Below are 17,308 nucleotides of genomic sequence, written 5' to 3' on the forward strand. Positions count from 1 at the left end.
CCAATATTTTATAACGAGAAAAATATTTTTTTAAAAATCACAGAATTATTTTTAAAAATCCACAGAAAAAATTGTTTTTATTTGAAAATTATTATTTTTCAAAAAATACATCATTTATATATAGATGGTAAAAAATCACAATTTATATATAGCAGAAAAAAATTATTACAAATCCACGATTTTTTATATAACAAGAAAAAATATTTTGAAAAATCCGCAATTTATATATAGCAGGAAAAAGAAGATTAAAAATATGCTGCATATATAGAAAACAAAATATTTTTAAAAATCCACAATTTATATATAACAGGAAATAATTAATTTAAAAAATCCACGATTTATATATAGCAAAAAAAATAATTTAAAAAATCCACAAGTTATATATTGCTGGAAAAATTATTTTTTAAAATCCACGATCTAGCAGGAAAAAAATATTTCAAGAGAATACACTATTTATACATAGCAGCAAAAAATCCACAATTTATATATAGCAGGAAAAAATACTTCTATAAATCTACTATTCATATATAGAAGGAAAAATTCAGAAAAAAAAAATTATAAATGTTTGATTTATATATAGCAGGAAAAATTTATTTTTAAAAATCCACGATTAAAAATTGACAGATAATTTTAAAAATCAAATATTTTCTAACCAAAAAATATAAAAAAAAATTGTTCGGGATACCACAGTATTTTGTTGTTGCAAAATGGTCATGCTTAATCCTTTAATTGTTATTTTTATAAAAACAACGTTTGTTTATTAGTGGAAAACGATGGTAATGTTTACCAGGGGGTAAGGCCGGGTATACCTAGGTTTCGGAAAGAGCCACCAATCCTCATCAGTTCCCTTGTTTTTTGTCTGGGAATTAACCAGAAAGGCCTGGTAAAAAGTAAAAAAAAAAATCTTTTAAAAAATCTGCAAGTTATTTAAAGTTTAAGCGAAGTTTGAAAAAAGTCTGATACTGATGTTAAATATTTTTTGGGGTATTTAGAAAGGAGTGGAGCCGTTTTTGATTTGCCCCCATGGAATAAGTTGCTGTTGCCACTCAATAACTCGAGCCCGTCCATGTATTGACCAATGATGGTTACCGTTAAAAGAACGTCTTGATGCCAGCCACTTGCCTTCCAACGAATTCTTGCCCGCTGTCCAACAAGAGGCCAGTTTACGAATATGCCACTGTAGACAAAGATGCCATTGCTGCAAAAAAAAAAAAAAAAAAAAAAAAAACTGTCCCCGTCCATGAATTGGTTTTGTTGCAATGGCATCCAACCTAATGCTGTTATTAATATGACCATATTTAAATGCCCTTCACCATATATAGTATGGAATTATTTGAAATTCCACACAAGAAGTTTTTTGTGAGTACTTTACCCCCTGAAAGAGAATTTTCGCATTTGATGTTTCGGTATTTTGATGATTTTAGCCACATTTTTCAACGGAATTGTCTGAAATTCTACACAAGGAGTTCATTGTGAGTACTTCACCCCCAGAGATAGATTTGTCTATATAGGTCCACAATATCGTATATCCCCCATATAACGGCACCTTCCGATATTCGGTATTTTTAAGATTTTAACATAATTTTATTTTTTTGAAATTTTGGTGAAGTGTATCCGAATAGCGGATAGGCCGAATATACTGTTTTTTTTCGATACACTACTATCGACTCCAAATATTTAATTTTTCTTCTCATTCCTTAGTGAGAAACCAATACCAGAGGTAAATTTTGTTGCACGGTATGAACGTTTAAATTCCCGTCCGCCATTAAAATGAAGTTCCCAAAAAATTCGAAACTGTTAACACTTCATTTCCCATTTTGAAATATTGAAAAAATTTCAATATTTTTACAAGTTCACATTACATGTTGTGCCAGAATTTTGTAACCAGGTCACACGTTTTAGTTTTTTGTTTTTTTTTTTTTTTTTTGATCTCTGATATTTTTCGAATCTAAATAATTTATTTAATCCATATTTATGAGATTGGTCCCATTTTTTTTCTTTTTTTTTTAAATTTATTATTATTAAGTTCTATCAGTTTCTTTGTTTCCAACGGCATTGTTTTCAAATTTCTTTTATCATCCATTTTTTTTTTATTTTGGGAAATTTCGCAAATTTTAATTCAAATTTTTGATTATTATGTTTTTAATCCTTTGCAATAATAGAAAACCACTGTGCACCACATGAAAAAAAAATTAATTTTTTTAATTTATTTTCGCAACATGAGGAAGACAATCTTCAGCAGCCACACCAAACAACATCGATCGTTTTGTTACAAATGAATATTGATCATAAAACTAAATATTACAGAGGCCCAATCTGCCTGGCAAATTTGAATCATCCAATGGCTCTAAAATCAAGCCACTTAAAAGTGAATAAATTAAAAGAAAAAAAAAAAAACGATACAATCGAATAAAAATTATCGCCCTCTAAATATAGCTACAACAATTTCAAAGATTAAACAAATTATAGTTTTTTTTTTTTTTTAATTTTTGGTGTGTGTTCCCAAAAGATATAATACATCTTAAATGATTTTTGCCCAACTACAACATCATCATCATCGCCATATGATGACGATCATTATTAAGTTTATGGTTCTAGAGGCGATGATGTTGTGTTTTTTTTTTTTTGTTCTTGCCTTCATTAGATTTCTATTTTCTTTCTTTTAACCCTTCTTTTTTGTGGCTGGTGATGCGAACTTTTACAGCCAGCCGATGTTGACGCCGCCGTCTAGCTTGGCCTGAGCTCTTGAGCATATGCGTGCGTGTGTGTGAGTGCGTATCTTTGCTGATCTTTCGGTTGGCGGTATAACTCTTTGTTTGGATGTTACCAATATTGTTGTTTGTTTTGTTTTTTTTACGTTTTTTTGGCAATTCTGTCTATGGCCGATCTATCCACCGATTACTCTACACAATAGTTTCCATGCGAAGAGCCAACTATCTATTCTCACATGTGTGTGCGTGTGTGTGTGCGTTTTTGGCCATCTTTTGTTTTTTCGATCCGCAAAATAAGAATTACAAATTACCAAACTTTGGTTCGATTGGCGATGCTCAGACGCTCTCAGTTTTACTCCGATTTGTGTATAAATAGTAAGAAATAGTTCTGTGACTACAACATTCTACTCTTAGAGTTACTACTGTAAGCATAGCTAGTTCTGCCTGCAGTGTGTAAAGTCAGTGGATTAGTAAGTTCGGATTACTAAGGAAAAGAGAAAAGAAAAAGAAACAAAAATGGTAGGTTTTGCTTTTTTTGGCCTGGATTATATGCCTAGAGGTTTGCTAACGTGGTCGTGTCCTTTTTTTGATTTCGTTATAGAAATTGTTCCTCATTGCCTTTGCTGTGATTGCAGCTGTCGCTGCTGACGTCAGCCATTTGCCCTCCAACGAATACTTGCCACCCCAGCAAGTTTCTGTGGCCCCTGTAGCCCCTCAGCCCAGCAACGAATACTTGCCCCCTGTTCAACAACAACAACAAGAGGTCCCAGTTGTTGAAGCCGCCCCCGCTCACGAATTGGCCGATGATGGCTACCGTTACAAGACCCACCGTCGCGTTGTCTACCGTCGTCATCGTCGTGATGTCAGCCACTTGCCTTCCAACGAATACTTGCCTCCTGTCCAACAAGAAGCCGCCCCTGTCTACGAACCTGCTCCCGTAGAACAAGTGTCTGTTGTTGCCCAAGAAGCTGCCCCCGCCCATGAATTGGCCGATGATGGTTACCGTTACAAGACCCACCGTCGCGTTGTCTATCGTCGCAAACCGTCGTGATGTCAGCCACTTGCCCTCCAACGAATACTTGCCGCCTGTCCAACAAGAAGCCGCCCCTGTCTACGAACCTGCCCCCGTAGAACAAGTTTCTGTTGTTGCCCAAGAAGCTGCCCCCGCCCATGAATTGGCCGATGATGGTTACCGTTACAAGACTCACCGTCGTGTTGTCTACCGTCGCAACCGTCGTGATGTCAGCCACTTGCCCTCCAACGAATACTTGCCTCCCCAACAAGAAGCCGCCCCCGTTGCCGCTCCCACCAACGAATACTTGCCCCCTGTCCAAGCTGATGCTGAACCCGCTCATGAAGTAGCTGCCGATGGTTACCGTTACAAGACCCACCGTCGCGTTGTCTACCGTCGCAACCGTCGTGATGTCAGCCACTTGCCCTCCAACGAATACTTGCCTCCCCAACAAGAAGCCACCCCAGTTTACGAACCTGCTCCCGTAGAACAAGTTCCTGTTGCCGTTCAAGAACCCGAGCCCGCCCATGAATTGGCCGATGATGGTTACCGTTACAAGACCCACCGTCGTGTTGTCTACCGTCGCAACCGTCGTGATGTCAGCCACTTGCCCTCCAACGAATACTTGCCCCCTGTCCAACAAGAAGCCGCCCCTGTCTACGAACCTGCCCCCGTAGAACAAGTTTCTGTTGTTGCTCAAGAAGCTGTCCCCGCCCATGAATTGGCCGATGATGGTTACCGTTACAAGACCCACCGTCGTGTTGTCTACCGCCGCAACCGTCGTGATGTCAGCCACTTGCCCTCCAACGAATACTTGCCTCCCCAACAAGAAGCCGCCCCCGTTGCTGCTCCCACCAACGAATACTTGCCCCCCGTTCAAGCTGATGCTGAACCCGCTCATGAAGTAGCTGCCGATGGTTACCGTTACAAGACCCACCGTCGCGTTGTCTACCGCCGCAACCGTCGTGATGTCAGCCACTTGCCCTCCAACGAATACTTGCCTCCTGTCCAACAAGAAGCCGCCCCTGTCTACGAACCTGCCCCCGTAGAACAAGTGTCTGTTGTTGCCCAAGAAGCTGCCCCCGCCCATGAATTGGCCGATGATGGTTACCGCTACAAGACCCACCGTCGCGTTGTCTACCGTCGCCACTAAAGAACATCACTCTAGCATCTTTTTCAGATCTTGAAAAATATCCCCAGATTTTTACTGGGGGCGCGAACATCCATAGCATTATTTGATAAGACTTTACATTCTCAGACGCGTTCTTTAGCCAAAATCCATTGACTTGAAACTATGAGAAACACACAATAAAACGTAAAACCAACAAAATATAAAAAAAAACCGTATTTTCTTTTCTTTATCTTTTTCTTCTGCCTTTCTTGTGGTACTTTTTACGCTTCTCCAATCAAAACAAAACAAAATTAATTGCCCTGGTCATTTGTCTCAGCCTTAGCGTCAGATTCAGTTTCTAATGTTATTAAAGCTATTCTAGCTTAAGTAGCGGCAAACCTGCTGGGCGGGCAGAGGAGCAAAAGGCTTTGTTGCTGAGCTCCCACAAGACTGGATTTCGTCAACCAAAAAAAAAAAACAGAAAACCCGTCGAGGGTTTTAAATTATAAAAGTCCATAAATAATTATGATTGTCTTGCATGCAGAATTTATGCAAATGTCCCGAATCCCGGGTAATTTGTTGTGACTATAAAAGGCTGGTAATTTGGCCAGTACAAGTATCATTTTCTCTTGGATTCTTCCGGCGATAGGAGATAAACGTTCCAACAATGGTTAGTAATACCGCGAGTGAGCGGGCTTTGAAAGTCACCCTTAGACTATTAAATTAATTAACTTTTGTGGTCTCTTTTTTAGAAAATCTTTATTGCTTTGTGCGCCCTGGTGGCCGTGGCAACTGCTGATGTCAGCCATTTGAGCAGCGAATACTTGCCACCTCATGAAGGTCATGCCTCAGCTCCTGTAGCTTCCTATAGTGCTCCTGCTGTTTCCGCTTCATACTCGGCCCCAGCTGCTTCGTATTCTGCCCCCGCTGCTTCGTACTCTGCACCAGCTGTTGCTTCTTACTCTGCTCCAGCTGCTGCCGCTTCCTACTCCGCCCCAGCAGTCGCCTCCTACTCCGCCCCAGCAGCCACCTCCTACTCGGCCCCTGCCGCAACCTACAGCGAATCTTATGACACCGGTGCTTCTGCTCCTGCCCACACCTTCTCCTCCGCCGAAGGTTACAAATACAAGACCAACCGTCGTCGCGTCTATCGTCGCCGTCATCGCCGTGATGTAAGCACCGAATACTTGCCACCCTTCCAAGGTGCTGGTTCTGCTCCATCCAGTGAATACTTGCCACCAGCTGCTTCTGCTCCAGCTCCATCATTCGCTGCTGCCCCAGCTGCTTCATACTCTGCCCCAGCTGCTACCTATTCCGAATCTTATGACACTGGTGCTTCGGCTCCAGCTCACTCCTTCTCATCGGCCGATGGTTATCGTTACAAGACCAACCGTCGTCGTGTCATTCGTCGTCATCGTCGTTTCTAAGCTGGGAATGGGAAGAATTCTTTTCCGAAAAAAATTGTTTAGCTAGCTGAAAGCCTTGAAATCTAATAAAGAAAAAATTTAATTAAAAAAATAGTTGTTTTATTGTAATTTTTAAATTAATCGGTAGGAATTTTGTTGATGGACCTAATTGGCAAAATTCTTTAAAAGAAGGTCAAACACAATTTAAAAAAAAAATACTGAAACCCTTTGAGAACCTTTGAAACGAGTTAGAAAATAAATTATATCTGTGCCTGCCGAAACTCCAGTATTCGAGTGGTATACGTCACTTCTGTCTCTAAAAACATACAATCAAAAATTCAACCCTTTGCGAAATTCAAATACCGAATTTTATGTAATTTCGTTGGAAAATGTGGCTAAAATCGGCGAGAGAAAAATTGTTCTGCCACAGTAGATAGAACTCCTTATGAGCTGGAACTACTGAATTTTTTTTTCCAATACGTTAGAAACTGAGGGTAGAATGATCAAATGCCGAATATTGGGAATGTACCTTTATATAGGGGATATAAGAAAAAGTGGACATATATAGACCACTTTACGTCACAGGAAATATAATCTATTATGAAAATGGGTCTAAAATCCTCAAAATTCCGAATATCAGGTGTAAGTCTTCTGCCACAGTAGGCAGAACTTATTATGAACTTCAACTGATGGTTTTATCCTTAAAATACCGAATATGGGTAGGTCCAATTATATGGTGGCTAAGGACAACAGTAGACTGCTATAGGGGGGTAGAACCCATTATAAACTTTAAATACTGAATTTGAAACTATGTATACCTTTCGAATGTGTGTCTAATATCGTCAGAATACCAAATATGGCGTAAAATTGTCAAAATACGGGAAGATAAAATTATATGAATTCTTCCGAAGACGTTGACCAATATAGCTCATCTTCGAACTTGGCTGGTGCGACAAAATCCAATTTTTCCAAATTGTTGGAAAAATCGGAATTTTTATAAAAAAAATTGCTCAAAAAAATTGTATGAACTACGGTTGTGCGGTTGTTTTAGAAGATTACATCGGGAGTAATCCATGCATTTCAGGTAGATAATTCTTTGGACAACATTGCTAGCAAAAGAAAGGGTATATATCATTTGATACGGCCAGAACGTGCCTCATCGAAATAACGGTTTTCGACCCTAGGTATCTTTGGACCAAATCCGTTTCAGGACATTTCGATCTAGCGATGTCCGTCCGTCTATCTGGCTGGCTCATCGAAATAAAGGTTTTAGACCCTAGGTATCTTTGGACCAAATAGATCTAGCGATGTCCGTCCGTCTATCTGGCTGGCTGATGCGCACGATAACTCTCGAAGATAGTATCCGATTTGGTTCAAACTTGGTACATCGTAATATTATTATCAAACTTAGATTGAGTTCGAAGTTGGGCAATATCGATGCACTCCTTCTGGTAGTTCCTCCACAAAAGGTCGAAAATTTCAAAAAAAAAAAAAAAAAAAAAATATTTTACTGCACAGAAAAAGAAAGAATAATCCGATTTTACTCAAACTTTGCAAATAATAATATTTCCATCAGTGTTACGACAGGTGCAAAAATGAATAATGTCGGTCCAATTATCTTCAAATTACTCACATCACATCATTTTTATTAACCCAAGGTTTGGTGTAACAACGGAATATATCGGATGACTTCTTCAGGTACCTCCCCCACAAAGAATTAACATTTTAAATATACGTGAAGCTCGTAAAACGCGAAATTAAGGGTTAACATAGGGTTCAAGATTTTGAAAAACAAAATACTCAAAATGCTTGCAAATTTCACACATACAAATATTTTTGCTAACACAAGGTCTGTTGTGAATATGATATATAACTGCGAACCCCTTATGATACCTCCCCCACAAAAGGTCACAATTTGGAACGACCAAAAGAATTATAAATGCGAAGTAAGCATCCAATTCCCTTCAAATTTCACAGATCCCAATATTTCTCTCAATCGATAGGATATATCGATCCACTCCATCTGATACCTTCCCCACAAAGGGTCAACATTTTGATTATCCACGAAAGCCATAAAACGCGAAATTAACATCCAATTCCATTCGAACTTGGCACATCTCAATATTTCCATCAACAAAAGTTCTGTTATAAAAATGTTGAAGATCGAACCATTTCTTCTGATACCTCCCCCACATAGGATTCAAGATTTTGAAAAACAAAACGCTCAAAGAAAGAGTTTTATCTGTTTAGATGAAGTATGAAAATGAAATACTTCGGTTCATTATATCTGGCACCTCACACACATTTTAACATTATCTACAAATGATCACATATCTGATATAAAGTGAAGGTAATTTCAATATTTATATCATATTTTTTATGTCCGATACGAAATTGACAATATTGGCCCATTCCTTCGGAACTTACTCCGAAAATTTGTCGAAAATTTGTATAATCATAACAGAAATCAAAATACATTTAAATAATCGAACATTGGCTGAGGGTATACATCTGCCGGAAAAAACGACGTATACTTTTAACTTGTTTTTATAACCTCCGCAATATTATGGAGTTTCCGTTTGTAACACCTCGAAATGTACATTTTAGACCCCACAAAGTATATAAGTGCGTGATCAGCATAAAATTCTATGTCGATTTAGCGATGCCCGTCCGTCTGTCCGTCTGCGGAAATCACTTTAGCTTCCGAACGTAATGAAGTAGGTTAATAAAATTTTACTGAAATGTATATTATGTCTGCAGGACTTTTGGTATTGAAAATGGGCCATTAAGGTCCACTTTTTGGTATAGCCTCCATATATTGGTACCTCCCGATATTCGATATTTTGATGATTTTAGCGACATTATTCGCCGAAATTGTTTCAGATGTGTTATTTAAAGTTCGTAATCGATACTACAGCCTTTGAATTCTCCCTCTTATTATTAGCGAACGTTGCTTTACATATGTACATATAAGTATACCCTACAACACTATGTATTGGGGGTATTACAAGTTTGATTGGGCCAACAATTATGTAACACCTCGAAATATTGGTTTCCCACATAGGAAAGTATATATGGATCTTCCTATCTCGCCGAACTGAGTCGATCTAGCTATGTATGTCCGTCCGTCCGTCTGTCTGTTTGTCCATGTTAATTTGTAATCACTCTACAGGTCGCAATTATAGTTCGATCTTCACGAAATTTAGAATGGAGGTGGGGTTTGGGCCAGAATAGAATCCTATTTCTTTTGGAGATGATCGCATAATATTTAGTTGTTGAAATGGGCCAAATACAGTAAAAAATCTTTATTTTGCAGTTGCTCTACAGGTCGCAGTTATAGACCAATTGACTCGGAAGTTAGCATATGGCTAGAGCTTAAGGCTGGGCAGAAGTCTTCCAATTTTGATGGTAATCGGGTAATATTTAGTGGGTGAAAAGGTCATGACACTTGTGTTAAATAAAATCAAATTTTTCATTAAACCGCGAATATTTTTAATCCCGGCGAAATCGCAAAAAGACGAACAGGTCAATCCTGACCGTTACGTAGATGCCGATAGTAAATATATCGGTTATATATAGCGAAATATATACAATGTGTATATACAAAGGAAGGGGATGTTAGTTAGAATGCTTATATCTCAAGAATGGCTGGACCGATTTTGACAAATATTGTCAATTCAGAATGGCATAAGAGAATGAAATCAAAAAAAATCGCTTAAAAATTTGCCAATAATGGTGTTATTATAGATTTTGTAGCGTTTTGTGGCATTTTTTTTATTTTTTCATATTTTTTATCGCATGCGATTTTTTCAATTTGACTTATAATATTGAAATGTACATTTTGTAAAATTTTTTCACCTTACAACACGGGTTGGGGTTATTATATACAGATTGGAATTATCGTCCGATCTTCACGAAAATTTTCACAAGGGTAGGGTTAGGCTCAGAAGAGCAATTGTTTTCAAAGATGACCGCAATATATTTAGGGGTTGAAATGGACCAACCACTAAAAATGTTCCCGATTTTGCAGCAGTTTTAAGGTCGCAAATAGAAACCAAAGTACAACAGGTAGAATGGACCACTGTTTTTGTGTGAAAAAAATACCAACATTACTTACAGGCGATATCCGAAATACACAAAAGGCGAACTTCTGGCTTTTTTATGCTGATTTCGTTGATGAATATAGCCAAATATCGTAGACAAGCAAATCATATTGATGGGTCTAAATTTGTAGATGGAGATGATCGCAAAATATTAAGGGGCTCAAATGAACCGAAACAGATAAAAACTACTGATCACACAATTGAAGCCAATCGACATGCCTGAGAAGAGAGTTAAGGATAGGGAAGAATTCTAGCTTTTTGGATGACCATTGGATTATATTTAGCTGTAAAATGGACCACAAAAACTAACAGCACGACGGAGTGCGCAAATGTCCCTGGTCAAAATGGTAAGGGCAATATCTGGGCAGTACTCCATGACAAAATTTCAAAAGCGAAATCTTCCAAAATGGACTTGGACATAAGGGAATCACCCTAACATATTGTAGTGTTGTAGGGTATCACATGGTCGGCCCCGCACGTCTATTGCCTTTGCTTACTTGTTTAATTTTATTTAGAAACAAAAACATTTTTCTTTCGGGTGAAGCATTTTTTTTCTTCAGAAAACTGCAACCGAATTATTTTGCAATACAGAGTTGATAAATGAAGCTGATTTTTAAGAAATTACTGTGGATTCTCATATATCTGTCACTGATGAAAACAATTTTAAGGCGCTTATGATGTCACAAACTATTCTCATGGTCTTCACCTTATACTCTCTATAACCTTTGCTTCCATCAAAACACCATTTCCAAAACTATGTAAAGTTGATTTTATTATTCGTCATTAATTGATTGAAAACTGCGATTTTATGTTCTAAGATACGAGAGGAGGCCTTAGCCTCTAGATCTATTTTTATATGGTTCCCAGGGTTTCTTTTTAGGACCGCTTGGAGTCGCTTGATTATATATTATAGAGCTATGTATGATTTTTTATGGTTGTTGTCTCCAAGGGTTATTTTAAACTGTGTACCACAACGAAACACTCTTCTCAATCAATTGGCCAAGATATATTGAACTCCATGGATGTGTTTGATTCACTTTCCATTCTTTTTTTCAATATCTCCACATAAACAATTCAATGTGATGAATCATGTATCAATAAACTTTGCATAAAAAGAAAACCGAACAACACTTCAAAATAGTGTTGTATAATTTTTTTTCTTAAAATAGAAAGGAAACAAACCATAAATAAATAACAAAAACCGCTATTCATTTCGTTCGTGACTTCTTCTTCTTTTTTTTTTTGAAAAATTGCATTGATTTGGAAAACTGACCGGCTATGTGGCTATTTTTATGCTGATCTACAGCAATAACAATGCAAGCAGGGCAGGGTTTGAAACAAGCTTTTTGAGAGACTCATTTATTCTACTTCCTTCAGGTTGCAATAGAAAGGAAACAGAAAACCTGTAGACTGCATAAAATTAAACAAAAAATAATAATTAAACGAAACGAAACGTAGTGCACACATGCCAAATCATAACTAATTATGAGTAAATTAAATTTAGAATTAACAAATTAAAATCTGGCCACCGTTTCTTTTTTGGGTATATAAGTGCACCCTTTTCATCGAATAGAGTATCATTTTCTCTTGGTTTCTAAAGCGGATAAGAGATAACCCCACTCAAAATGGTTAGTAGAAAGTTAATAAAAACAATTAAATAAAATTATTATTATTATTATGTGTTGAAGTGTTAAATTCTAATTTTGAAATTTTTGATTTTTTTCAGAAACTTTTTGTTGCCCTCTTCGCCTTGGTCGCTGTGGCTACAGCCGATGTCAGCCACCTCAGCAGCTCATACTTGCCACCCCATGAATCTCACGCTTCGGCACCAGCTCCATCCTACTCGGCTCCAGCTGTTGCTGCCTCTACTCCTGTAGCTTCGTACTCGGCACCTGCTGCTTCTTACTCAGCTCAAGCTTCATACTCTGCCCCAGCTGCTCCTGCTGCTTCTTACTCAGTCCAAGCCTCGGCTCCAGCTGCTTCTTACTCTGCCCCAGCTGCCGCTGTTTCCTACTCTGCTCCAGCTGCTGCTTCTTACTCTGCTCCAGCTGCCGCTTCTTACTCCGCTCCTGCTGCTACCGCTTCCTACTCTGCTCCTGCTGCTGCCGCTTCCTACTCTGCTCCAGCAGCCGCAGCTCCCGCTGCTTCTTACTCTGAATCCTATGAAACTGGTGCCTCTGAGCCTGCCCACACCTTCTCCTCGTCTGAAGGTTACAAATACAAGACCAACCGTCGTGTTGTCTACCGTCGCCGTCATCGTCGTGATGTCAGTGCTGAATACTTGCCTCCCGTTCAAGGTGCTGCTTCTGCCCCAGCTGGTGAATACGCTTACTCTGCCCCAGCTGCTTCCGCTCCAGTTGCTTCATACTCTGCTCCAGCTGCTGCTTCTTACTCCGCTCCAGTTGCCGCTTCTTACTCTGCCCCAGCTGCTTCCTACTCTGCCCCAGCTGCTTCTTACTCTGAATCCTATGAAACTGGTGCCTCTGAGCCAGCCCACACCTTCTCCTCGGCTGAAGGTTACAAATACAAGACCAACCGTCGTCGTGTCATCCGTCGTCACCGCCGTTTCTAGACTGTGAGACTATTTAAAATAAAATAGTTATCACCTAAGCAATAGATACAATTGTAACAATGCCATATAGCTCAATTATTATGACTTCTACTTTTTGCGGAAGAATCGAACATTTTGCAATAGTACGAGATTTATTTTTTAAATCATCGAAATAAAGGATAATACAATAGATTTGAAAATATAAAGTTTTTGCTTAAATGTCCTGTAAATGTCCTATTCTCTGGAAAAAAAAATATGGAACTTGGAAAATTTACTCGAGGGCCTCGAATGTCACTTTATACTAAACCGGGCAACATAAAAATTAATTACAGACGTCTACGGCGTTTTGAATGTTAACATCGAAAAGTAACTTAATTAAATGCAGTTCGCATCTATTACTCGATTCAGATGTAACTTTTCCATCACTATTTGTTAGGCCCAAGGACGAACCATATTGAAATTTGTGAGAATGGGTTTAAATTTACATATAGCTCCCATATATATTTCGGGTTAATTGTACACCAAATGGCCTATATCTGTCCAAATGACCTAAATTTTGGCACATTCCATCTGTATGTTTCATCAGATTTTGTTTTTTGTGTCCCTAAAATGCATAATATGCACTCCACAACAATGATCTTTGGTACCAGATGTCTGATACAGCCCGGAAATACCACCGTCAAAATTTTGTCAGGATCGGATCAAGATTTGAATATAGGTCACATATATATCTTTATCCGATTGCGAGTTTATTGTGCACCAAATGACTAATATCAGCCCTAATGGACTAAATTTTGGCACTTCCGACGGGTTTCAAAAAATAAGTAAAAGGTATCACAAAATATTATAGAAAAATATTCACATTTTTACTAAGAACTCTTTATGCGATTTTTCCGGATTTTGTATTTTCCGCCAAAAGAGCATTCTGAATTGGTGAGAAATGTCGAAATCCGTCCAGCCATTCCTGAGTTATAAGGTTCGTTAAACCAAACACTTCTATGATATATGAGATTGTATATATTTAGCTATATATATGTGCGATATCTTGGATATCAGCATCAAAGTAACAGTCCTTACTTGGAAAAATCAGGTCAAAATCAGGAATATCTTCGGTCCATATCAACCTAAATATCTTTTGGTCCATATCAACCTAAATATCTTGCGATCATCTCCAAAAACTATAGTCTTCTATTCTGACCTTCACCCCATCTACATGCTGAATTTCGTGAGGATCGGGGCATAATTGCGACCTGTAGCGTGATTACAAATTAACATGGACAGACGGATATGCATAGCTAGAGCGGCTCAGTTCGGCGAAATAGTAAGTTCCATATGTTACTTTCTATATCTTGGACCAATGTTTCGTAATGTTTCATTCTTTTGAATGTTTCATTATAATACCCTTAACAAGTAAAAAAGCACTTAAGTTCGGCCGGGCCGAACTTTTTATACCCTCCATTTTTTAGAAGAAACTTGAAAATTTTCAAAAAATCTGTCGAAAAATACCGCTCGAATGAAAACCGTTATATGGGGGCTATACGCAGACGTGGTCCTGCATAATTTGTGTCATGGGGTATAGCAACGGTTCCGAACTTAATATACGAAATTTTAAATAATTCCGGTTAATAATGTCGCTAGAATCATGAAAATACCATACCATACCAAACCTCTTGTGTGGATTTAAGGACATTTCCATTGAAAAACTTGGCTGAAATCATAAAAATACCGAATATCGGGGGTACCGTTATATGGGGACCATACGATATCGTGGACCTATATAGATAATTCTCTTCCAGGGGATAAAGTACAAGGAACTCCTTGCGTGAATTTTTAGACAATTCAGTTAAAAAATTTGGCTAAAATCATCAAAATACCAAATATCGGGGGCTACCGTTGTATGGGGAATATACAATATCGTGGACCTATATAGACAATTCTCTGTCAGGGGTAAAGTACTCACAAATAACTCCATATGAAGAATTTCGGACAATTCCATTGAAAAATGTGGCTTTCTTCATCAAAATACCGAATATCGGGGGTACCGTTATATGGGGGCTATACGATATCGTGAACCGATATAGACAATCTTCGAATTTGACCTGCCTGCAGACAAAAGACAGATCTGTGCAAAATTGTATCTTTCTATTTTAATTCGTTTTGACTGTAGCGTGATTACAAGAGACGGACGGACGGACAGAGCTAAAATTATTATTTCCATGAGTTACAAACGGAATGACGAACTTAATATACCCTCCGTACTATTTATGGTGGAGGGTATAACAAATAGTGTTGTAGGGAAAATAATAAAGTGAAAATTATATATTTTACGTTTTTGGAAAGAGGGTATATTAAATTTGTCATTCCGGTTGTAACACCTCTAAATGTTCGTCATTGACCCCACAAAGTGTATATATATTAATGATCGGCAAAAAATTCTATTTCGTAGAGGTTTAAAATTTGGCACAGTTGGTTGGTATCGAAAATGAGACATATCGATCCACGTTTTGGTATGGCCCCCATATAACATAAACTTCCGATATTTGTAATTTTAATGGTTTTCTTCACCTAATGGTGGAGGGAATTAAAAGTTCGGCCCGGCCAAACATAATGTTCACTTGTTTAATGCTATCACATTTAATTTATGAATGCAAATATGTTATTTGTGTGCAAGCAAAATGATAATTAAGATTGGCGATTTTCTATACATCCCGAGAAATATAGCGGAATTTCACTTAGTGTAATCGCCAAAAATGGTCAAAGTCCTTATATCCCTTATATTCCTCAGTAACCACTTAAAGTTCTATCAAAAAGCCCATATTTTCATTGTTATTTTCTGTATACACAGTTGAATGCATCAAAAACTTTAATTTGTGTATACATCTAAATTTAACCGGATAAAAATAATCTTATAACATTCTCTGTTAGTCTGTGTATTATATAGTGTACCATATTTCGAGGCGCCCATAATAATGTGTATCATTAAGATTATATTCATATGTAGAAATATGGGATTGTGTTTTTGTAAAACATATATGCGGCAGGCACCCTGTACTTTCAAAAATACCTTATTTCCCTCCTAAGTGTCATCTAATTTAGTAAATTTATGAAAGTGCTGTAATTGCTAAATATTGTTGACTAATGCATATATAAACAATAACATTTTTTTAGTTAAGAATGTAAATAATATCAATAAATTTCAATTTCTCTAAGAATATACAAATTACTCGTCCATCCTGAAAGTATGCTTTGGAAATTATAATATATTATTTGTATGTTGGGTATGTTCAGTGATAACAACACATAGAGAGAAGAATTGCACAGTGTTGTGCCACACAATACAGCATCTCTAGGACTGCATTAAATTTTTCTGATAAAATATTTGGAATTATTTATTCCAAAAGATTTCTCTACCTTAAAGTTTTAGATTTGTTCTAACAGTTGGTGTAAGGACTATTTAGTACTAAAAATGAGCAACTTTTTTTTTATTTTGACAAAAACTTTTAATCAAAATGTTATATGTTCATCGCACCCTTTTTCAAAATTTCAATGTTAAATATATTATTCAAGGAATAAGGAATATAAAAAATTTTTACCGTTTACGCCAAAAAATCTTTCAGTTTAAACTTTACCCAGGAGGATATTAGTAAAATTATTAAAGATTGGACCCACTTTCAATTTTTCTACTGTGACGGCAAAAATCCTTCGTCATCTTTACCCACACAAAATGCTATGATTAGTTTGCAATTTGCCCAGTCAAATTCTTGCGAGCAACCACACTTAATAAAGGTGAACCGTTATCAGAACAACAGATCAGTGTTCGCTCATCACTACCATTGGCGGTGATGAGCACATGTGATGTTGTTGAGATAACCAAATTTTGTAAACAAGTTCTCGTTACTCAACTGCGAACACGTGGTAGAGCCGGGTATAAAAGGACATTCGATGGCAGAATCGTGACAGTCAGTGCCAGACCGTGAACGTGAAAACACCAGCTTCGGTAAGTGACATCCTTCCTTAGAAGTACTTATCTAGGTCTCTAATCCTCGGACAGCGGTGGTACCCTAGAATATCCTTCTAGTCCTAGTTTACTAGATCCTTGTAGTGCTTGAGTATTTATTAAGGTCTCTTGCAAACGTATCCTAGATCCTTGTAGTCCTTTTGACTTCACACCTTGTTAAGCGCTCATATATAGACAGCCATATAAGTCCTCTGGTCCTCACGAGAATACGGGCCTACAAGGATATTCAAGGCTAGGGCTGCAAGAGTCCTCAGAAAGTACTAAACCTAGGAATTAAGAAGGTATCCAAGGTTACAACTTCAAGAGGCTCTAATTAGGAAAAATACACAAGCTACGGCGGCAAGAAATCCTAACAAATACTCAAATTATGATCGAAAACAAAAGACAAAGCTACGA

The 17,308-nt window shown here is 37.6% G+C and overlaps 2 protein-coding genes across 2 annotated transcripts; both read left to right on the top strand.

Annotated features, from left to right (window-relative positions):
* Positions 1-3,312: 3,312 nt before the first annotated feature.
* LOC101897388 (uncharacterized) lies at positions 3,313-12,992 on the top strand (the record flags this gene model as incomplete). The annotated part of the gene is given in 5 exon segments (XM_059124275.1): positions 3,313-3,747; positions 3,749-4,865; positions 5,178-5,197; positions 5,587-6,234; positions 12,070-12,992. Coding segments are annotated over 5 exon segments (3,066 nt in total), but the record flags the coding sequence as incomplete, so codon positions are not given.
* On the top strand, positions 5,360-6,352 carry LOC131803189 (cuticle protein 16.5-like). Its single transcript, XM_059124279.1, has 2 exons — positions 5,360-5,504; positions 5,587-6,352. The coding sequence occupies exons 1-2, from the start codon at positions 5,502-5,504 to the stop codon at positions 6,259-6,261; spliced, it is 678 nt and encodes a 225-aa protein (XP_058980262.1). The 5' UTR covers positions 5,360-5,501; the 3' UTR covers positions 6,262-6,352.
* Positions 12,993-17,308: the final 4,316 nt, after the last annotated feature.

The sequence above is a fragment of the Musca domestica genome, unplaced genomic scaffold (assembly GCF_030504385.1).
Source record: "Musca domestica strain aabys unplaced genomic scaffold, Musca_domestica.polishedcontigs.V.1.1 273, whole genome shotgun sequence".
Classification (NCBI taxonomy): domain Eukaryota; kingdom Metazoa; phylum Arthropoda; class Insecta; order Diptera; family Muscidae; genus Musca; species Musca domestica.